Here is a 23,253-nt window from a genome sequence, read left to right on the forward strand (position 1 = left end):
TGGCTTCGTGGGCGGTGTACGTCATAAGTTTATGCTCTTCAAAGAACTTTAACAACGGCACCGGTATCCATTCTTTCTCCTGCAGGTGCTTCCCATACCACGCGTAAATTATGGGATGTAAGCCCTTTGCTAACTTCCATGAGGTTAATCTTACAAACCCCGTAGCTGGGGCGTCATAGCTGCCGTCTAAGGACACACGAAAGAACTGTGAGTCTGGATGTCCGTAGCGGTCATAATACTCCTTACAATCCCCCAATCCTTTAAAACTTGCGGGGTAACAGTGTTTCATGTCTAAGGAGACGTATTCGTTTTCGTCATACTCCATGTTCCACAGACCTCCATGACCATGCTCTACACAGGCTTTGGCTATGTCGGCGAATTCCTTAGGCGTGGACTTCCATCCGTTCCTCTTCTTTGCGGCTAAGAAGTCCAAACTACGAGAGCTAAGGACCTCGTCTGAGAAGTCTTCCCCTAAGGTTTCACAGGCACTTTGAATGCGTTGGTGTTCAATTTCGGGGCGGTAAAGAGTACCATCCTGCGTCATAAACTGACTTCCTTCCGAATCCATCAACCAAACGGAGTTTTCGTGGACTAATTCTATCAATGGTGAAGCTTTATAGACCTTAGTTTCCTTCTTTTTGGGAAACCTAAGTTCTCGCCAAGCGTGTCCATTGTGTTGGTAAATGATTATGGGGGCACCTCTACCTCCGTATTTGTGCGTACCTGGGTAAATGAACCCGTCAGTGATATCTTTTACGTGTATGCGGCGTTCTAAGGCAGTCTCTAACTTCTTGATGTTGTCTATGGTGGCTCCGGCCTTATGTGTGTCTTTTTCCCATTTCCTGATGGCTTCTCTTCTCTTTAAAGTTAACTTACTACCACGGGTGGAGTCCTCAAAGAACTCTCTTACTAACTTCGCAACACAGTTACCTGGATGTCGCATTGGTTTGAGCTTCTTAACGTCGGGCTTCTTAATCTCGTACGCACCGTAAATGACCACAGTAACTGGGTAAGCGACCTCGTAAAACATCATGTCAATGCCTACTAACGCTCCCGGGCGCGTATTTTCACTTAAGACAAACAGGTTTTGCTTACCTGACGCCCGAATAGGATTACGGCCCTTTTCGATTATCCACTCGCCGTCTAAATACTTTATAAACGTCAACTCCAAACGGTAGTTACCTTCGGGCATCATGTCGATAATTCTTTCTGCTCTTTCTTCGTTCATCGTCTCATTTGTATCTCCCTCCATAAATGTTGTGAAGGCAAAGTCGGCGTCCAGGCGATCCAACACCTGAGTTCTTAGCTTACGCACAGTTTTGTTTCGTATGCTCTTGATGGCGTCCATCTATATCTAAGGAATATTTTAACCTCCGTTTGCAGTACCCAACAGAGCAGCAGTAAGGGACTTTTCGCGCTGCCACCCGATCGCGCAAGACCCCCTGTAGGGCCTTGTAAAACCCGAAAAAGCCCAGGGGGGGCTGGGCCTCTTTTTGACCCCTGCCGGCGATTCGCGAGTCCCCCTTACTGCTGCTCCCTTCATAGGCCTTCTGTACTCAATTGAACAAGGAATATGGCAGACAAGAGGCTAGCAAGTACCACAAACAACGGATTTATCCTCTTTTGTTTCTCTGGTTATAAGCAATCTAGCCGGCTTTCTGAAGGAGATGCTAGATGATGAAAGTTTAATAAACTTTTTAAGTTATGCTTCTAGTGGATGTACAGGCAGAGATATTCAAGATTTCGTGGTACAATTCCTTCCCTGTCCTTCAAAGATCGTTATAAGGGAATGTATGGGCAGAATACTAGATTTTTGACCATTTTTGCCGCTTTACGTTATTCAATTATAAACAAGTTTACTTGGGTGTCCTTTTGGGTGTTGTGATCTACACATGCACGCTTCAGAGGGACGCCTTTCTAACATAAGTTTACTTGGGTGTCCTTTTGAGTGTTGTGATCTTCACACGCTTCAGAGGGACGTCTTTCAAAGATAACTTTACTTGGATGTCCTTTTGAGTGTTGTGATCTTCACACGCTTCAGAGGGACGCCTTTAAAACATAAGTTTACTTGGGTGTCCTTTTGAGTGTTGTGATCTTCACACGCTTCAGAGGGACGCCTTTCTAACATAAGTTTACTTGGGTGTCCTTTTGAGTGTTGTGATCTTCACACGCTTCAGAGGGACGCCTTTCTAACATAAGTTTACTTGGGTGTCCTTTTGAGTGTTGTGATCTTCACACGCTTCAGAGGGACGCCTTTCTAACATAAGTTTACTTGGGTGTCCTTTTGAGTGTCGTGATCTTCACACGCTTCAGAGGGACGCCTTTAAAACATAAGTTTACTTGGGTGTCCTTTTTGGTGTCGTGATCTTCACACGCTTCAGAGGGACGCCTTGAAAACATAAGTTTACTTGGGTGTCCTTTTTGGTGTCGTGATCTTCACACGCTTCAGAGGGACGCCTTGAAAACATAAGTTTACTTGGGTGTCCTTTTGAGTGTTGTGATCTTCACACGCTTCAGAGGGACGCCTTGAAAACATAAGATTACTTGGGTGTCCTTTTGAGTGTTGTGATCTTCACACGCTTCAGAGGGACGCCTTTCAAAGATATAAGTGCCTGGACAAGTAGCATTTATAATAAGTGCTTTGACGCGGTGATTTTAGAAAAAAAATTTAAAATATAATTTTTTTGGAAAAGGAAATGTATAAGGGTACTCGGTAGGAATCTGTAAATCTATTCCACTAATTTTGCCATTTCTTTTCATGTTAATCAAGCAGGAAATCAAAAGGAATGTTCAAGAATCCCTAACTCGTGGCTATATCAGATCACATGCTAAAACACTTACCCTAGATTCCACAAGCGATGGTAAAAAGAGGACCTTTATTCAAAGGGGATAGATGTTGTGCACGGTATCAATGATATTCAAGTGAAAACAGTAAACGTGAGTAGTGATGTTTATGTAAGTTCGAATATATAGTGCAGTTATAAAGTATGCGGCGGTTAGCAGCAAAACACAAGAGAAGGGTTAGGAGAAGAACGACTCATGGTGCAGTAATGGAAGATAACAATAGCTGTTATTTTGTATAGAAATAGCGCAACTGAAAATGCGCGCATAGGAGTGGAGGGGAAAGAATGGGGACGAGCTTTGCCATAATTTTAATCACGAAATATCACGAACTAATTTCAACTACAAACAAAGAATCCCTTAAAATGAATAAAATTACTTCTTCTGTATTTATGGCCATAGAGATGCCATATAGTTTCGTTCCACTTTCCACTTTTCATCGACTTTTGAAGGCGTTCATTCAAGAACAAGAATTATACAAACTCAATTAAATCTTGTTATGGTTACACGCCTATTTTACAAAATATTAATATATATTTCAAACTTGAAGCATCAATTTGAATTCAGACGTAAATATCTATTATGGAGATAAAAAAATCCAAAACTTCTTCTTAAACTGTTGTTCGTCGCTTCCTCCATGAGGACTGTAGCAGTTTGAAGAAAACTTTACCAGGCTCGGTTTGTTGTACGCGTGAACAAATTTTGGTCAAAAAAAGTTTCAACTTTGATTGACGTAAGAGTAGTTTCATATTACGTTTAGCGACACCTTCAAGGTATCACAGTCAAACATTGCATTAGAGCAGTTTGTTTTATTAAGAATATACTACAGTATAGTAGTTTCATATTACGTTTAGCGACACCTTCAAGGTATCGCAGTAAAAAATTGCATAGAGCAGTTTGTTTTATTAAGAATACACTCTAATAGTTTCATGTTGTTTTCGTTTTAACAAGCATTCGACTGTATGACTAAAATAGACGACTCTACGATTAGCCTGAATAAAATCATGTTATAACAGAAAATTCTAATACTCGGATAGTCATTAGTCGGATTTAGCAAAATTTGTTGACGATTAGGAAGCGTACCAATAAAATTATTTCTTTGTCGTATTTAGAACAAAAAGACAGTAAAAAGAAACGTGAACTAAACACATCGACTTTTGAACATATGTTCTGAAAAAAGTACAATTACTGTAGCCGATAGGCAGACTTGATCTAGATATACAAGCGTGCAACACAGAAAGAACGACATTATATTCTATAAAACAAGTAGCAGCTACCACAAACAACGGATTTATCCTCTTTCGTTTCCCTGGTTATTAGCAATCTAGCTATCTGAATAGCATGCTAGATGATGAAAGTTGAATAAACTTTTTAATTTATGCTTCTAATGTATGTACAGGCGGAGATATTCAAGATTTCGTGGTACAATTCCTTCCCTGTCCTTGATAGATCGTTTATAAGTCAATGTATGGGCATAATACCAGATTTTTTGACCATTTTTCCGCTTTACGTTATTCACTTCAAAAAACGAATTTCTTTACCGTATTCGATAGTGGATCGATTTTGGACAAGTGAATTTGAGGTGCGAAAGTCAGAACTTTATTTTTCAATGACCCCCTTCATAGCCCCACTGCATTCAATCGAACAAGAAATATGGCAGACAAGAGCTAGCAAGTACCACAAACAACGGATTTATCCTCTTTCGTTTCTCTGGTTATTAGAAATCTAGCTATCTGAATAGCATGCTAGATGATGAAAGTTGAATAAACTTTTTAATTTATGCTTCTAGTGGATGTACAGGCGGAGATATTCAAGATTTCGTGGTACAATTCCTTCCCTGTCCTTGATAGATCGTTTATAAGTCAATGTATGGGCATAATACCAGATTTTTGATCATTTTTCCGCTTTACGTTATTCACTTCAAAACACGAATTTCTTTACCGTATTCGATAGTGGATCGATTTTGGACAAGTGAATTTGAGGTGCGAAAGTCAGAACTTTATTTTTCAATGACCCCCTTCATAGGCCCACTGTACTCAATCGAACAAGAAATATGGCAGACAAGAGCTAGCAAGTACCACAAACAACGGATTTATCCTCTTTCGTTTCCCTGGTTATTAGCAATCTAGCTATCTGAATAGCATGCTAGATGATGAAAGTTGAATAAACTTTTTAATTTATGCTTCTAGTGGATGTACAGGCGGAGATATTCAAGATTTCGTGGTACAATTCCTTCCCTGTCCTTGATAGATCGTTTATAAGTCAATGTATGGGCATAATACTATATTTTTGATCATTTTTCCGCTTAACGTTATTCACTTCAAAACACGAATTTCCTTACCGTATTCGATAGTGGATCGCTTTTGGACAAGTGAATTTGAGGTGCGAAAGTCAGAACTTTATTTTTCAATGACCCCCTTCATAGGCCTTCTGTACTCAATCGAACAAGAAATATGCTAGACAAGAGCTAGCAAGTACCACAAACAACGGATTTATCCTCTTTCGTTTCTCTGGTTATTAGCAATCTAGCTATCTGAATAGCATGCTAGATGATGAAAGTTGAATAAACTTTTTAATTTATGCTTCTAGTGGATCTTAAGTCCGAGATATTCAAGACTTCGTGGTACAATTCCTTCCCTGTCCTTGATAGATCGTTTATAAGTCGATGTATGGGCATAATACCAGATTTTTGATCATTTTTCCGCTTAACGTTATTCACTTCAAAACACGAATTTCTTTACCGTATTCGATAGTGGATCGCTTTTGGACAAGTGAATTTGAGGTGCGAAAGTCAGAACTTTATTTTTCAATGACCCCCTTCATGGGCCCACTGTACTCAATCGAACAAGAAATATGGCAGACAAGAGCTAGCAAGTACCACAAACAACGGATTTATCCTCTTTCGTTTCTCTGGTCATTAGCAATCTTGCTATCTGAATAGCATGCTAGATGATGAAAGTTGAATAAACTTTTTAATTTATGCTTCTAGTGGATGTACAGGCGGAGATATTCAAGACTTCGTGGTACAATTCCTTCCCTGTCCTTGATAGATCGTTTATAAGAGAATGTATGGGCAAAATACCAGATTTTTGACCATTTTTCCGCTTTACGTTATTCACTTCAAAACACGAATTTCCTTACCGTATTCCATAGTGGATCGATTTTGGACGAGTGAATTTGAGGTGCGAAAGTCAGAACTTTATTTTTCAATGACCCCCTTCATAGGCCTTCTGTACTCAATCGAACAAGAAATATGCTAGACAAGAGGCTAGCAAGTACCACAAACAACGGATTTATCCTCTTTCGTTTCTCTGGTTATTAGAAATCTAGCTATCTGAATAGCATGCTAGATGATGAAAGTTGAATAAACTTTTTAATTTATGCTTCTAGTGGATGTACAGGCGGAGATATTCAAGATTTCGTGGTACAATTCCTTCCCTGTCCTTGATAGATCGTTTATAAGTCAATGTATGGGCATAATACTATATTTTTGATCATTTTTACGCTTAACGTTATTCACTTCAAAACACGAATTTCTTTACCGTATTCGATAGTGGATCGATTTTGGACAAGTGAATTTGAGGTGCGAAAGTCAGAACTTTATTTTTCAATGACCCCCTTCATAGGCCCACTGTACTCAATCGAACAAGAAATATGCTAGACAAGAGCTAGCAAGTACCACAAACAACGGATTTATCCTCTTTCGTTTCTCTGGTTATTAGCAATCTAGCTATCTGAATAGCATCTAGATGATGAAAGTTCAATAAACTTTTTAATTTATGCTTCTAGTGGATCTTAAGTCCGAGATATTCAAGACTTCGTGGTACAATTCCTTCCCTGTCCTTGATAGATCGTTTATAAGTCAATGTATGGGCATAATACTAGATTTTTGATCATTTTTCCGCTTAACGTTATTCACTTCAAAACACGAATTTCTTTACCGTATTCGATAGTGGATCGATTTTGGACAAGTGAATTTGAGGTGCGAAAGTCAGAACTTTATTTTTCAATGACCCCCTTCATAGGCCTTCTGTACTCAATCGAACAAGAAATATGCTAGACAAGAGCTAGCAAGTACCACAAACAACGGATTTATCCTCTTTCGTTTCTCTAGTTAATAGAAATCTAGCTATCTGAATAGCATGCTAGATGATGAAAGTTCAATAAACTTTTTAATTTATGATTCTAGTGGATGTACAGGCGGAGATATTCAAGATTTCGTGGTACAATTCTTTCCCTGTCCTTGATAGATCGTTTATAAGTCAATGTATGGGCATAATACCAGATTTTTGATCATTTTTCCGCTTTACGTTATTCACTTCAAAACACGAATTTATTTACCGTATTCGATAGTGGATCGATTTTGGACAAGTGAATTTGAGGTGCGAAAGTCAGAACTTTATTTTTCAATGACCCCCTTCATAGGCCTTCTGTACTCAATCGAACAAGAAATATGCTAGACAAGAGCTAGCAAGTACCACAAACAACGGATTTATCCTCTTTCGTTTCTCTGGTTATTAGCAATCTTGCTATCTGAATAGCATGCTAGATGATGAAAGTTGAATAAACTTTTTAATTTATGCTTCTAGTGGATGTACAGGCGGAGATATTCAAGATTTCGTGGTACAATTCCTTCCCTGTCCTTGATAGATCGTTTATAAGTCAATGTATGGGCAAAATACTAGATTTTTGACCATTTTTCCGCTTTACGTTATTCACTTCAAAACACGAATTTCTTTACCGTATTCGATAGTGGATCGATTTTGGACAAGTGAATTTGAGGTGCGAAAGTCAGAACTTTATTTTTCAATGACCCCCTTCATAGGCCTTCTGTACTCAATCGAACAAGAAATATGGCAGACAAGAGCTAGCAAGTACCTCAAACAACGGATTTATTCTCTTTCGTTTCTCTGGTTATTAGCAATCTAGCTATCTGAATAGCATGCTAGATGATGAAAGTTGAATAAACTTTTTAATTTATGATTCTAGTGGATGTACAGGCGGAGATATTCAAGATTTCGTGGTACAATTCTTTCCCTGTCCTTGATAGATCGTTTATAAGTCAATGTATGGGCATAATACCAGATTTTTGATCATTTTTCCGCTTTACGTTATTCACTTCAAAACACGAATTTATTTACCGTATTCGATAGTGGATCGATTTTGGACAAATGAATTTGAGGTGCGAAAGTCAGAACTTTATTTTTCAATGACCCCCTTCATAGGCCTTCTGTACTCAATCGAACAAGAAATATGCTAGACAAGAGCTAGCAAGTACCACAAACCACGGATTTATCCTCTTTCGTTTCTCTGGTTAATAGCAATCTAGCTATCTGAATAGCATGCTAGATGATGAAAGTTGAATAAACTTTTTAATTTATGCTTCTAGTGGAGGTACAGACAGAGATATTCAAGATTTCGTGGTACAATTCCGTCCCTGTCCTTCAAAGATCGTTTATAAGTCAATGTATGGGCATCATAATACCAGATTTTTGACCATTTTTCCGCTTTACGTTATTCACTTCAAAACACGAATTTCTTTACCGTATTCGATAGTGGATCGATTTTGGACAAGTGAATTTGAGGTGCGAAAGTCAGAACTTTATTTTTCAATGACCCCCTTCATGGGCCCACTGTACTCAATCGAACAAGAAATATGGCAGACAAGAGCTAGCAAGTACCACAAACAACGGATTTATCCTCTTTCGTTTCTCTGGTCATTAGCAATCTTGCTATCTGAATAGCATGCTAGATGATGAAAGTTCAATAAACTTTTTAATTTATGATTCTAGTGGATGTACAGGCGGAGATATTCAAGATTTCGTGGTACAATTCCTTCCCTGTCCTCTATAGATCGTTTATAAGTCAATGTATGGGCATAATACCAGATTTTTGATCATTTTTCCGCTTTACGTTATTCACTTCAAAACACGAATTTATTTACCGTATTCGATAGTGGATCGATTTTGGACAAGTGAATTTGAGGTGCGAAAGTCAGAACTTTATTTTTCAATGACCCCCTTCATAGGCCTTCTGTACTCAATCGAACAAGAAATATGCTAGACAAGAGCTAGCAAGTACCACAAACAACGGATTTATCCTCTTTCGTTTCTCTGGTTATTAGCAATCTTGCTATCTGAATAGCATGCTAGATGATGAAAGTTGAATAAACTTTTTAATTTATGCTTCTAGTGGATGTACAGGCGGAGATATTCAAGATTTCGTGGTACAATTCCTTCCCTGTCCTTGATAGATCGTTTATAAGTCAATGTATGGGCAAAATACTAGAATTTTGACCATTTTTCCGCTTTACGTTATTCACTTCAAAACACGAACTTCTTTACCGTATTCGATAGTGGATCGATTTTGGACAAATGAATTTGAGGTGCGAAAGTCAGAACTTTATTTTTCAATGACCCCCTTCATAGGCCTTCTGTACTCAATCGAACAAGAAATATGGCAGACAAGAGCTAGCAAGTACCTCAAACAACGGATTTATCCTCTTTCGTTTCTCTGGTTATTAGCAATCTAGCTATCTGAATAGCATGCTAGATGATGAAAGTTGAATAAACTTTTTAATTTATGCTTCTAGTGGAGGTACAGACAGAGATATTCAAGATTTCGTGGTACAATTCCTTCCCTGTCCTTCAAAGATCGTTTATAAGTCAATGTATGGGCATCATAATACCAGATTTTTGACCATTTTTCCGCTTTACGTTATCGATTTAAAAATAAGTTTACTTGTGTGTCCATTTACGTGTTGTGATCTTCGCACGCGCCAGAGGGATGTCTTCAGTCGATGTAATGTCTAAGAGAAAACGAGGCTACTTTGGAATCCTTTTGAGTGTTGTGAAATTCACACGCTTCATAGGTACGCCTTCTGCCAATCTAATATCTACGAGAAAACAAGCTTACTTTGGTTTCTTTTGAGTGTTGTAAAATTCATACGCCTCAGAAGGACACCTTCTTCGATGTAGTACGTACGAGAACATAAGCTTACTTAGCGGTCCTTATGAGTGTTGTGATATTCACACGCGCGGAGGGATGTCTTCAGTCGATGTAATGTCTATAATAAGCTTCCATTGGTACCTTTTTAAATGTTGTGATCTTTGTAAAACTCGCTACTACTCACTTCTTCACGCGCTTCAGAGGGACGTCTTCTACCGAACTTATATCTACGCGAAAAGAAGCTTACTTTGGTTTCCTTTTAAGTGTTGTGAAATTCACACGCCTCAGAAGGACGCCTTCTTCACACGCTTCAGAGGGACGCGTTCAACCGATGTAATATCTACGAGAAAACAAGCTTACTTTGGTGTTCTTTTGAGCTCAGTTCAAAAGGGTAAAAACTCTCAAATTTTTCTCATCAAAACTCTATATTGTTTAATAGTATATTCGGAAAAAAAAAACACCTAAAAATCTAGGATATATCGATTTTTCTAACTGATGAAAAAATAATGTTGGTACCTAGAACATTGTAGTGGTGGGTGTGTTGCCTGATAGGGTCCATACTTTTGATGCTCGTAAAACCATTTCCTATACGACCAAAACAAAACAAATTACACAATCGATCCCCATTTCTCTTGCTCTTTTAGAATCTGTTACTTTTTGCCCCAAAATCCAATTGTGGAAAATCCTTAACTGGATTCACTCCTTGGATCGCACTTTTCCGTGGTGGAGCGTCGGAACGAGAAAAATTTTTCTTTGGTTTTTCGACTTAAAATTATAGCGAAAAGTCTAACATCACTAGAAAAGTTACTTTGGATCAGTTATTTTTAAAGATTAATGAAAATTATTGCGTATATCAGAAGGATACGTTAAGTGGTTCTCGTTGAGAATCTGTGAATTTATATTTCTAGAGAAACTTCAGGCCGTTCGATAAAATTGATTTTTTTGTGTCATAGATTCAGGATCAAAAGTTGGTTTGAGTATGTATAATTTTTAGGTCACCCATCCACATACTAACCCTCCCGAAACGGGCTTGACACATTTTCTTCCATCCCAAGTTTATGCCACTGAGCCACAGTTTTCTACGGAATCAGCATAACAATAGCCGTGAAAACAATACACCAAATAGACTAGACTTTTTAACATTACACTTTCAACCGATTCCGTGCGTGGCAGAGATGCAAGGGATCAGCCGATATGGTCTGGGGGCCGGCTGGTCTCTCCCCTGATGCTTCGGCTAGAACATTTTCTTGCGTAATTCGTGCACCCAAGGGCAGAAGGATTTAATCGCCGTCAGGTCCGAAGTCCATACGACGCCTCAGTTCTGCGGATGTCTCGGGGGTATGGCAAATTTGAATCGATTTTTCTTGTTTTGAATTTTTATGGATTGATTCGAACACCATCGTATCAAAAAAAGAAACAAAAACAACAAACAAATTGCATATCGATTTGGAAATATCCTTTTTTAAGTGACTACCCTATTCCTTTATCTAGCTCAAATTTAGAATTAACACTGAAGTTAGCCATCTCTTTTGTAAATGTCACATTGGTCCGCGATGGGCTGTTTGCAGTTACAATCACCTGGACTGCGAGCATCCATTCGATAGCCATTACGTTACGAGATGGCTAGATGGCATACTCGCAGTCCAGGTGATTGAATTTCCATATTTAATCTCAACATTTTTTATCATATCTAAATCTATGTTATCGTAAAAGTACGACTAATAGGCTAATGAATAAAATTCCACTGGAAATAAATATCTTCCTACGAAATGGCTACACGGCATACTCGCAGTCCAGGTGATTAAATTTCCCATATTTAAACTCATAATCTTTGATGATAGCCAAATCTTTGTTATCGTAAGGAACAACTACTAGCCGAGTGAATAAAATTCCTCTTGAAATTAAGCCCTCCCTAGCCTCTTTCAATCACCAGGACCGCTAATATCCCTTCTAGCTATTACACGTTACGAGATGGCTAAATGGCATACTCGCAGTCCAGGTGATTAACTTTGCCATATTTAATCTCATAATTTTTTATCATACCTAAATCTATGTTATCGTAAGGTACGACTACTAGCCGAGTGAATAAACTTTCTCTTGAATTTAAGCTCTCCCTAGCATCTTTCAAACACCTGGACCTCATGTATCCTTTCTAGCTATTACGTTACGTGATAGCTAGATGGCATACTCGCAGTCCAGGTGATTAAGTTTGCCATATTTAATCTTATAATATTTTATCATAGCATAGTTTTTATTATAGATATCTCTATGTTAACGTTAGGTACGACTACTAGCCGAGTAAATAAAATTCCACTTGATATTAGTCTCTCCCTATCCTCTTTCAATCACCTGGACTGCGAGTATTCCTTCTAGTTATTACGTTAAGAGATGGCTAGATGGCATACTCACAGTCCAGGTGATTGAATTTCCCATATTTAATCTTATAATTTTTGATGATGGCTAATTCTATGTTATCCGGCGTAAGGTACGACTACTAGCCAAGTGAATGAAATTCCTCTTGAAATTAAGCTCTCGCTAACTTCTTTCAATCACCTGGACTGCGAGTATCCTTTCTAACCATTACGTTACGTGATAGCTAGATGGCATACTCGCAGTCCAGATGATTGAATTTCCATATTTAATGTTATAATTTTTGATGATAGCTAAATCTATGTTATCGTAAAGTACAATTACTAGCCGAGTAAATAGAATTATGCTCTCCCTAGTCTCTGTCAATCACCTGGACTGCGAGTATCCATCTAGCCATCTCGTAACGCAATAGCTAGATGGGATACTCGCAGTCCAAGTGATTGAGGTATTCGTATTTAAGCACAATTTCTATCATAGCTTCATCTATGCTATCGTAGGGTACGCCTACAACCCGATGTTTATGCACAGCCGGAGAAATTAAAGATGTTCTCCGATGAATGCGCGCTTATTCAGCAAAAGGTTCTTCAGTATGAGAGAATGTATGTAAACACAATAGGGACTTCAAACAATCAATAAATCAATCAATCAATCAATCAATCAATCAATGAAGAAAGACAGACAGACAGACGGACAGACAGACAGATAATTAATCAATAATATTATTTTTTTATTAGTGGTTTTTTCTTTGTTTTGTTTCCATGTTTCTAACATTTCCCTTTATATATTTTTTTTTCTGGTTGCTTTCTTTCTTTCTTTTTCATTCTTCCCGCTGTTTCTTTTATATCTTTCTTCGCATTATTCTTTCTTCGTGTTTAGTTTTATTTTTGTTTGTATTCTTTTTTTATTTGATTATTTTTATTTCACAGCGAGGCGAGAACGGGTGGCAAATAAAGTTGAATGTCGCAATTATCGCATTACCGTTTTCGCGTTCCATTATCGCGTTACCATTATCGCGTTACCATTATCGCGTTACCATTATCGCGTTAGCATTATCGCGTTCCATTATCGCGTTACCATTATCGCGTTACCATTATCACGTTACCACATTCAAATTCGCTCCCAAAACAAGAGCCTACACACGTAATCTTTGATCTGGCTAAAATTATTCTTGAAACATTCAAATAACAAGTATAGATGAATGTTATATTCATAATGGAAGTTTTGTGGCAAAGAAAAGAACATCAATGATGATTCCTGTGGTGCTCGTGAGACAAGGCTTCTTGTGGGGTTTGTCTGCTATCTTTCTCTTTGCTTTTACTTCACTATATCTTCAAATTCCCGGTGAGCGTTTTTGGTATTTTTTGTTATATAAACGGGCCGACAAACCCACCTAATGTATCCTTGAAGTCTCATTTGAAACTTCGTACCTCAGTGGTTAGACCTTGAAACCGGAATAGCCAGGGAACGGGTTTCAAATTCCATTCGAGGTTCAGAACTTTTTCTGTGTCTTTCAATTTGAAGCTGTATAAGTTGCTTCATATACTGCGAGGATCAGCTCAATTTGATACATTAGAACCGCAGTACGAGTATAATTTCATATATATTCTCGAACACACGAGGAATACATTTCGAGGATTTTCTTGACAGATAACTATGATTTATAAAACCGTAATAGAAGCTGACATTTCACATTTCACATTGCTTTAATCAAATTTATTAAAATCTATATCCGGTAGTTCAGGTCAAGACTAATAAGATAAATATGATACATTTGTTACATAATTTGAGTTTTTTTTACCGAAATTCAGTCCTTTATTTTTATTGACTTACGCGGGAATAAATGTTTTTGATGTCGTTGACAGGTCTTTATGGAGACAAAGGTTTACTACCTGCCAAATATATCCTACACGATTGTAAGTATATATCTGATTCAGTTGGTCTGCATTTATTTATTTATCTTATTTCTTTAATAAGCTTTCACTTTAAAATAGCTATTAAAAAGTAGACTTCATATCTATACACACCATCCGGTAATTTTTATAACCCCCCACACACTAACAACAACACAATTGATTCAGTTCGGTTAAAAAGGTCCAAATAACGGACGAAACTAGTCCTTAAACTGATTGTGTTATTTTGTTAGTCCCTATCATTGCAAGCTCACCATTCGTCTCGCTGCGACGCAAAGGCACGGCTACCTTTCAAGATCATGGCGCAGGTAACTGTGAAGGGGTCTATTGACGGTTTCACGTTTGCGCATTTCCTAAAGGTCTCTTTCAGCAAACGAGAATTTCCAATGGATTAGTTTAATTGGAACTAAAGCAACTTAGTTTTTCCATATTTCAGTATCAACTTGTCGGGATAAACATTCTCCATGTTTCAAATGGGCTTCTGGTGGGGATTGCAAGAGAAACTCCAAATGGATGGCTGTCAATTGCATGAAGGCTTGTAACAACTGTCAAGGTAAAACTGCCCTTCCCTTCCTTTTCCTTCCCTTCCCTTCCTTTTCCTTCCCTTACCTTCCCTTTCCTTCCCTGCCCTGCCCTGCCCTCTCCTCTCCTCTCCTCTCCTCTCCTCTCCTCTCCTCTCCTCTCCTCTCCTCTCCTCTCCTCTCCTCTCCTCTCCTCTCCTCTCCTCTCCTGCTCTTGTTGAATTAATCCTTGTTCTCTTCACCAATAAATCCCCATTTTACTGCTAACCATGAATAATATATTTGCTTTCATTCTAGCATTAGACACTTCTTTGATCGGCCTACTCAAGCAAACACCCACTCTACTCTGGCTCGCTCCGTCATTAGGGCTGGACATAACTACTGGCATGGAGTTCCTCTGCCTGACTGGAATGACATTATCAGTGCTTCTTCTCGTCTCTCAGCGCTGTAGGGATTGTCTCAGTTTCTTCGTGTTGTGGTTACTTTATTTTTCATTGTTCCAGGTGAGATACACACCTTTAATTTCTCAAAGATCATCGTCGGTGCCAAAGGACGCATAGGCATTAGGTTATTCAAAGGAATTACGGGTATACGACTCAGTATACAATCGCCAATAAAGGAGGCCTTTAAAATGGTTTCGTCAACTACAAACAACACTGCAGGATCATCTGAACACTAAGCTCTGTGATTTTGACAGAGGTCTATTCCTCCATCTATACGCTTATTCCCTTACTCTTTTTTCATTTATTAAGTTTAATCTGCATTGTTTCTTTTGATATCTTTAGGTTGGACAAATTTTCTTGTGGTATCAGTGGTATGTATATTCGACAGACCTTCTTCGAGTTCCAAAATATGGCTGTGTTCCTTGATTACAGACTCATTTGCACAGGGTTAGCCTCGTATCATCAGTGTCTAAATATTCACAAATAGTACCAACAGTACAGTAAAGAATGAATACAAATACGAACACTTAGCCAATCCTATAGCACGTAAACGCTATACGGCCGGCTGCCGGCCATTTCATTATTAACAAGACAACAAATCATTATGTTTATTCAACTGATACCATATCTGTATTGACCCCGTTATGGTATACTATCCAGGGATGGGTTGCTATTGGAAACGGGGTTCTTGGCAGTTGTTGTTGCACCCTGGAATATAAAGCTGTTACCATGGAGATGGAAGCTTTTTAAATGTAAGAGAATGAGGTATGTGGTTTCAATTTCAATGAAGAGCTGTGATTGGTCAAATATTCAGAGGCGGTTATTTTCGTCCTATGAAAATGCTGTCAATCAAGAATCTACCAGAGCAAAATTACGAGATATATGATTGGTCAAACAGTGAATGACATTAGCGTCCTTTTCGTTTGAATTTCAGGAATGTAACTCGTCACCATGACATGGTCACCCTGTGGTTAGTAAAGTGGTTGTTATTCAGGCTGATGTTTGCTTCTGGTGTGGTAAAACTATTGTTCATGGATCCCACATGGTGGGACATGACAGCAATATACTGGCATTATGAATCACAGGTATTACACAGGGAGCCCAATAAAACATGAATCACATATTACAAGATGTTGCCTTCGAGTCTTATTTTCCCGCCTTTTTTATCACGTGACTGGTTGGTTAGAGGTTTTTCAATGTTTGTTTTGTTCTTTGTTCTTCATCAACCAAGAATTTCTACTGGATCATTGCTCTCTTCCCAACAGTTTACTGACTTACACAACCAACCACAAGTAAATACCTCAAATACTAAACCTTTTTATATCTGCTTCGAGAAGTCTAGAAAATTTAAAACAAATTCGCTTTTTGTTGTTTAGTGTATTCCGACTCCATTGGCCTGGTATTTCCAGAAGCTACCAAAATGGTTTCACAGACTCAGTGTTGTCATAACGTAAGTATTTGAAGCAGATTTAATGTGATATTTTGCGGTCATCAATAACAATTTATGATTTAATTGCCACTCTTAGATACACCATAGAAATTGGTTTGCCGTTTCTATTCTTCGTTCCTATCAGAACCTTGAGATTTTTTGCATATTTTGGTCAAGTAAGTAGTCTAATAAATAGTTGTTATTATAACATGTGAATTAACTTAATTAAACATAACTCAACTGCTTAAGAAATTCTTAATAATAGATAAAAGTTCCAACTCTCCGATTCAATGGCTTCCGCAATTTTCGAATTTAAATTGTACAAAATTTAAAGTATCAAAGTTTTCTAAACCATAAATTTCGCTAATTTTGTCAGTCCTCGGGTCTTTTTCTTCATCCAATTATTTCTAAATTGAACAGCATGTAGTCCTCTAACTTATTGATAGAGAATGTAATTACAAAGGACACGGCAGCCATGTTGGAGGATATAACAAAAGAGACTAATGGCGAATCTTGAGTTAAACTCCTTCAACATGGCGGCCGTGAAAATCATCAATACTATTTCTCACAGAGGAATATTCGTGAACATTAGAACTTTCGGTTAACAATTGACGAACCATATTCAAGGTTGTTTTAAGGGTTAATTATTTATCAATGAAAAAATTCTATTTCAGGTTCTTCTTCAGCTTCTTATTCTCGTGACAGGAAATTACAACTTTTTTAACCTCTTGACCCTTGTACTGTGCGTTGTGTTACTCGACGATAAAGCAATAATGTCACGCAATACATGCTCTTTGTCACCATGCAAGAAGTTGTATAGGAAAAAGAATGGTAAGATTTCGTTACTATGAATTATTACACACGTTACTATGATATGTCACGCAAGATTTTTGCAAGTTTTTTTAGAGACTTATGTGAGCTCTATTCATTGCATTTTACTCATCATATTTAAGTGGCAAATAATATGGAGGAAAAACATTCTGATGTAAGGGAGAACAGAAATGAAGATACAACAGAAGAAAAGAAGGCAGATCCCAGTCACGGTAAGTAGCGTGACATGTTCAGCAAAAGAGAATGATAACGTGACACGTGACTGATGGTATACGGCGTGACATGCGACTAAAAGAACTTTCGAAATTGCCTTGTATGCGTGTCTCAAGGGGATGTTTAAAACTATTTCATAGGGTACCATTTATTTGTTTAACGGTTGCACATAAGAAGACACATGAATATGGATACGACTCAAACAAAGAATCTTATTCTCAAGACCACGTGTCATTCCCTAGAGTATTATTTCTTTGTTTAACGGCTGTACATGCGAAGACACATGAATATGAATACAACTCAAACAAAGAATCTTATTCTCAAGAGCATGTGTCATTCCCTAGAGTATTATTTCTTTGTTTAACAGTTGCACATGAGAAGTCACATGAATAAGGATACAACTCAAACAAAAAAATCTTATTTTCAAGAGCATGTGTCATTCCCTAGAGTATTATTTCTTTGTTTAACAGTTGCACATGAGAAGTCACATGAATATGGATACAACTCAAACAAAAAAATCTTATTTTCAAGAGAATGACACGGGGTCTGACATAAGGAAAAGAGGTCTATTGACACGGATCGGTAAAGACTAGACTACTTGACGAACTCCCATGCACATGCCCATGAGAATCACGCGTGACAGGTGAATGTCAGATTTCGTTATGTGCTTGCTACTAAAATTCAAATCCTTTTTTTCGTGTATCATTTCAGAGGAATTCTTTCCTTCAACAGCTGGAAAGCTATTGGATCGTTTGGTTGACAAGGCAACTGGATGTTACTATGGAAACCGATTGGCACAATTCCGGGATTTTGTGCATAGTAGGAAAGCTAGTATTGTTCGAACACTTGCCAACGTAATCACTTGTGCCAGTGTTTTCTCTGGAATTTGTTTTTTAGTTTCGAGATGGTTTTATTTTGAAATTCAAGATGCCAAACTGATGAGCTGGATAAGTGAGTTTATTCTCTGATAGATATATAAATGGGTGGGTAGGAGGGTAGGTAGGTCGGTAGGGTCGGTAGGTCGGTAGGTCGGTAGGTCGGTAGGTCGGCAGGTCGGTAGGTCGGTAGGTCGGTAGGTTGGTAGGTCGGTAGGTCGGTAGGTCGGTATAGCATATAAAGTTGAAGATCGGTTTGTTATATATGTAAGGTATAAAGTATCAATTATTTATCTGGCAGACTTTTCCCCAGATGACTTTCGCAAAGCTGTAACCAAGGCAACCATAGCTGCAATCTGGATTGGGGGATTTTCGCTGCTGATAGAGATCGCAGGCGCTTATATGCGGTACTTATAGATAGAGTGCACGCACTAAATCCGTGAACATTAATTAGTACTAATTAGTACTATTTCATACAGAATCCTTTGTTTTCTATCGTTGATTTATCACCATTTAGTACTGAAAGTTAGTATTTGTATCACAGAATTAGTGCGTGCCCTCTACAAGTAGAACATTTACTCCTCACACCTATATTTGTACGTTCGAAAACCTGGACTCGACATCTTTTTCTACGTTTTCTCTGGTTTTGTTTCCTCTCAATTACCAGCCAAATTCCATTTCGATCTGTGAGATATCAATGCCTTGGGACATTGCCTAGAGATTGTTTCAGAGTTCAAACTCTCCGATAACAAGAATTTTAATCATGTCTGTCTTTCCCAGGATTTTATTACAGGAAAAGTCAGTAAAAAGCTACAAAATGTATTCTTTGCTTCAATGTACACTGTGGTCTTTGCTCTCATTGTGGCTCTTTATTATTAGCCTGGTAAGTGGTAAAGGCTGGTTTTCACTAGCGACATAAGCGACGGAAACATAAGCATAAGCATGAGCATAAGCACAAGATCGTTATGTTCTAGTGTAAATGAATGTGACGGAAGCATAAGAAAAACAATAGGAAGTTTCCCGTGTAGCGGACTGAGTACGAGGATTTGATTGGCTTGCCACCTTGTGCTTCTGTATGTTAGCGACGGAAGCATAAGAATCTGGTTTTCACTAGCGACATAAGGACGGAAGCAGAAGCATAAGCATAAGAAAAAGGAAACCTTCCGTTCCTTCTGCTTATGCTTCAGTCGATGTTCTGCTTCTGCTTACGTCTCCGTTTCTTGATTTTCACAGGAACATAAGACGTCTTACGCTTCTGCTTCTGCTTCCGCTTCTGCTTCCGTCGCTAGTGAAAACCAGGCTTAAATAACATCCAAAGCTGTATTATCTATTTTGTTCTCTGCAACTGGTTTCCTTAATCTAAGCTTGGGCACCCTGTGTTTTCAGGACCCTCTTACAGATGTCAGTTATTCAGCCAAGAAAAGTCTACCACTCGTGTTTCGAAAGTGGTACCGAGATACTAAGTTGTTGGAGATTGCACATCCGTATGGATTGTTTAGAAGGTATGAAGAGAGGACACAAGAGAAGACGAGACGACCCGGAGAAGGGACGGGACGGGACGGGACGGGACGGGACGGGACGGGACGGGATGAGAAGAGAATAGAATAGACTTCCATACAGGTTTTTTTATACAGGTTTTTTTGCTTCTCAGTATGACTGGCGTGGGAGGCAGACCAGAGATTATTATACTGGGTAGTAATACGACTAATGGCACATGGAAAGTAAGTGAACAACCACACAATCAACCAATCAACCAACCCACCAACCCACCAACCCACCACCCACAATCCACCAACCCTCCAACCCACCAACCCACAATCCACCAACCCACCACCCACAATCCACCACCCACCAATCCACCAACCCACCAACCCAACTACCCACCAATCCACCAACCCACCAACCCAACTACCCACCAATCCACCAACCCACCAACCCACAATCCACCACCCACAATCCACCACCCACCAATCACCAACCCAACTACCCACCACCCACAATCCACCACCACCGACCCACCTACCCACCACCCCCACCACCCACAATCCACCAACCCAACTACCCACCAATCCACCAACCCACAATCCACCACCCACCACCCACAATCCACCACCCACCAATCCACCAACCCAACTACCCACCACCCACCAATCCACCAACCCAACTACCCACCACCCACAATCCACCACCACCGACCCACCATCCCACCACCCACAATCCACCAATCACCTGTATGGTATATATATTAACCTTAAATGTCCTTGTCTTATCGCAGGAATACAACTTTCGCTACAAACCGGGCAACATCTATCAACCGCCACCATTCGTAGGTAAGAACAAAACATACAAACTTTTCATAGTAATAAGAGGTTGATAATAGTAACAAAACAGCTAAGGATTTTATATTTTTATTGCAATGGTGGTCAGTTTTCCAGGGACGTCATATCTGCGTCTCTAGAGAGTTTTAGATTTACGTTCACGGCAAACTTGAAACGTCAGTTGACCAGTAGAAAATTCCTTTAAAGAGTTTCCAGTTTCTACGTAGGATTTCCTTCAATTATCTTTGTCTTTAGTCCATATTTTGTCTATTACAGCTCCTCATCAACCTCGTTTAGACTGGCAGATGTGGTTCGCTGCACTCGAGTCTTATAATTCCAATCCCTGGTTTCTTAATTTACTTAACAAGTTACTAAGAAGAGAGAAGGATGTGCTTGCCTTGATGGGTAACAATGAGGGTCTGGTCGTTTCGCCGCCGAAATATATAAGAACACAGTTATATCTGTATCACTATACTGAGAATAGTACAAGCTTGGGGAATATTCTGTTTAAATCTGGGTAAGTTAGAATATTCATACATCCCTCCATTCAATCCCATCCTATCAATTCTATTCCCATCCATCCCATCCCATCCATTCCATTCCATCCGTCCATAAGCCATCTATCTTCATTTGATAAAAGTGTTTTCTTCTAGCGTAAAATCCAAAGGCTGGTGGACTCGCGAATACGTCCGAGAATACACACCTTTCGTAGTCAGTAATGACTCTGTCACCTTACTACAACAGATGCTTAGGGAGTCAGGTATATATCAGGTAAGACTACACACCTTACTACAACAGATACTGAGGAAGTCAGGTATATACCAAGTAAGACTACACACCTTACTACAACAGATACTGAGGAAGTCAGGTATCTACCAGGTAAGACTACACACATTATTACAACAGATACTGAGGAAGTCAGGTATATACCAGGTAAGACTACACACCTTACTACAACAGATACTGAGGAAGTCAGGTATATAACGGGTAAGACTACACACCTTACTATAACAGATACTGAGGAAGTCAGGTATATAACGGGTAAGACTACACACCTTACTACACCAGATACTGAGGAAGTCAGGTATATAACGGGTAAGACTACACTACTTACGTCATATCAACGTTAATTTTAGCTTGGGCGTAATCTCCCACATCTTAGACCACGTGTCATTCCTTAGAGTATCATTTCTTTGTTTAACGGTTGCACATGAGAAGACACATTAAATGAATACAACTCAAACAAAGAATCTTATTCTCAAGACCATGTGTCATTCCTTAGAGTATCATTTCTTTGTTTAACGGTTGCACATGAGAAGACACATTAAATGAATACAACTCAAACAAAGAATCTTATTCTCAAGACCGCGTGTCATTCCCTAGAGTATCATTTCTTTGTTTAATGGTTGTACATAAGAAGACACATGAAATGAATACAACTCAAACAAAGAATCTTATTCTCAAGACCACATGTCACTCCCTAGAGTATCATTTCTTTGTTTAATGGTTGTACATGAGAAGACACATGAATATGGATACAACTCAAACAAAGACAATTTTTTCAAGAGAATGAAACCTAGTCTGGATGAAATGTAAAACCATTACGAATAAACGGAAAAAAAGTATTATTTGGTCCAGTTGGAATTGAAGTGTTGTGGGACTATCTAAGGGGACGAAATGGATGCCATTTTGAAATATGATCCCCCTAAACAGTCCCACTCGACCCAGTTTTCTACCTCAACCTCGAAATGCCTAATACATACGTACTTTAATCACATCATTTCGTTTCAGAGAGACATGGCTAAACAAGAACCTAGTGGGTTTCTCTATTCGCTAGTGAAGTCGTTACGCCGTCGTTATGAAAATCAAGCACCCGAGAATGTGATCAGCGTGTTGTTTTTACTTGTGGTTTTACTTCTAGTGTTTAAAGTCTGGTGGAGGAAAATGGGCCAAAGGTTCTGGTGAGATAAGTGATCAATTGCACATGTATTGTTGTGAATCCATGTGAATTCATTCAATCATTTATTCTTTCTGATATCTCTTCAGCACTCCACAGCTAAAAAGAGCTAGAGAAAAATGTGAGCCCACGATCCAACATGCCAGAGATCACATCTCCAAATGTACCGTCAAATTCGCCCATAAGTGTACCGAACTTGCAAACAAGAGCCCGATTGGTCAGTGCTACAGGTCGCAATGTGTGACTTTATTCGTGGAAAAATTGTGCGCTTTTTATAGAGGGATTTGTTTTTTCCTAAGTTTCTATTACGACAAAGGAATAGGGTTGTGCAGTAGAGCTATGGTGAAACTGGAGACAGTGAAACCTTCTTTAAAGGTAAATGACTTTGGTCGCTTTGGTCGTTGAATTTCTCAAGTAAGAATCCAGTATAAAAATATATGTATTTTTCTCAACAGAAAAAAGAATGACAAAAATGAAGAAAATGCACTCTTGGGTTATACTTGCCACGTGACGTTGAGCCGAAATTCCACTTCTATCTGTTACTCATTTTTCCATAAGCGGATTCAGAATTGTCAACTGAGTAGAAATATTCTGCTG

At 38.7% G+C, this 23,253-nt stretch overlaps 1 protein-coding gene across 3 annotated transcripts; it reads left to right on the plus strand.

Moving 5' to 3' along the window:
• The first annotated feature begins 2,777 nt into the window (after window positions 1-2,777).
• Window positions 2,778-23,238, plus strand: LOC116308826 (lipase maturation factor 2). Of its 3 annotated transcripts, none has more exons than XM_089026980.1 (22): window positions 2,778-2,937; window positions 14,022-14,072; window positions 14,506-14,622; window positions 14,888-15,093; window positions 15,376-15,404; window positions 15,694-15,798; window positions 15,968-16,118; window positions 16,410-16,483; window positions 16,560-16,638; window positions 17,137-17,293; window positions 17,416-17,505; window positions 18,218-18,457; window positions 18,683-18,788; window positions 19,162-19,264; window positions 19,768-19,883; window positions 20,033-20,102; window positions 20,657-20,711; window positions 20,976-21,216; window positions 21,353-21,470; window positions 22,491-22,660; window positions 22,746-23,031; window positions 23,112-23,238. In XM_089026980.1, the coding sequence occupies exons 3-22, from the start codon at window positions 14,583-14,585 to the stop codon at window positions 23,121-23,123; spliced, it is 2,448 nt and encodes an 815-aa protein (XP_088883106.1). In that variant the 5' UTR covers window positions 2,778-2,937; window positions 14,022-14,072; window positions 14,506-14,582; the 3' UTR covers window positions 23,124-23,238. The 3 variants fall into 3 exon arrangements, with proteins under 3 accessions (XP_088883106.1, XP_031575190.2, XP_031575191.2); XM_031719330.2 differs by lacking the exon at window positions 2,778-2,937 and adding an exon at window positions 13,272-13,500; XM_031719331.2 differs by lacking the exons at window positions 2,778-2,937; window positions 15,694-15,798 and adding an exon at window positions 13,272-13,500.
• The last annotated feature ends 15 nt before the right edge of the window (window positions 23,239-23,253 follow it).

Source organism: Actinia tenebrosa, unplaced genomic scaffold (genome assembly GCF_029948245.1).
Source record: "Actinia tenebrosa isolate PJP-AT-01 unplaced genomic scaffold, QUT_ActTen_1.0 PGA_scaffold10__47_contigs__length_13832649, whole genome shotgun sequence".
In the NCBI taxonomy this organism is placed as follows: Eukaryota; Metazoa; Cnidaria; class Anthozoa; order Actiniaria; family Actiniidae; genus Actinia; species Actinia tenebrosa.

Excerpts from the sequence above, each read along its gene's own strand:
- LOC116308826 (XM_031719330.2), top strand. The coding sequence starts at position 13,404 with ATGATGATTCCTGTGGTGCTCGTGAGACAAGGCTTCTTGTGGGGTTTG. Across the intron at positions 16,484-16,559 it reads AGACTCAGTGTTGTCATAAC|ATACACCATAGAAATTGGTT; the intron begins GTAAGTATTTGA and ends TGCCACTCTTAG. Across the intron at positions 16,639-17,136 it reads TTTTTGCATATTTTGGTCAA|GTTCTTCTTCAGCTTCTTAT; the intron begins GTAAGTAGTCTA and ends ATTCTATTTCAG.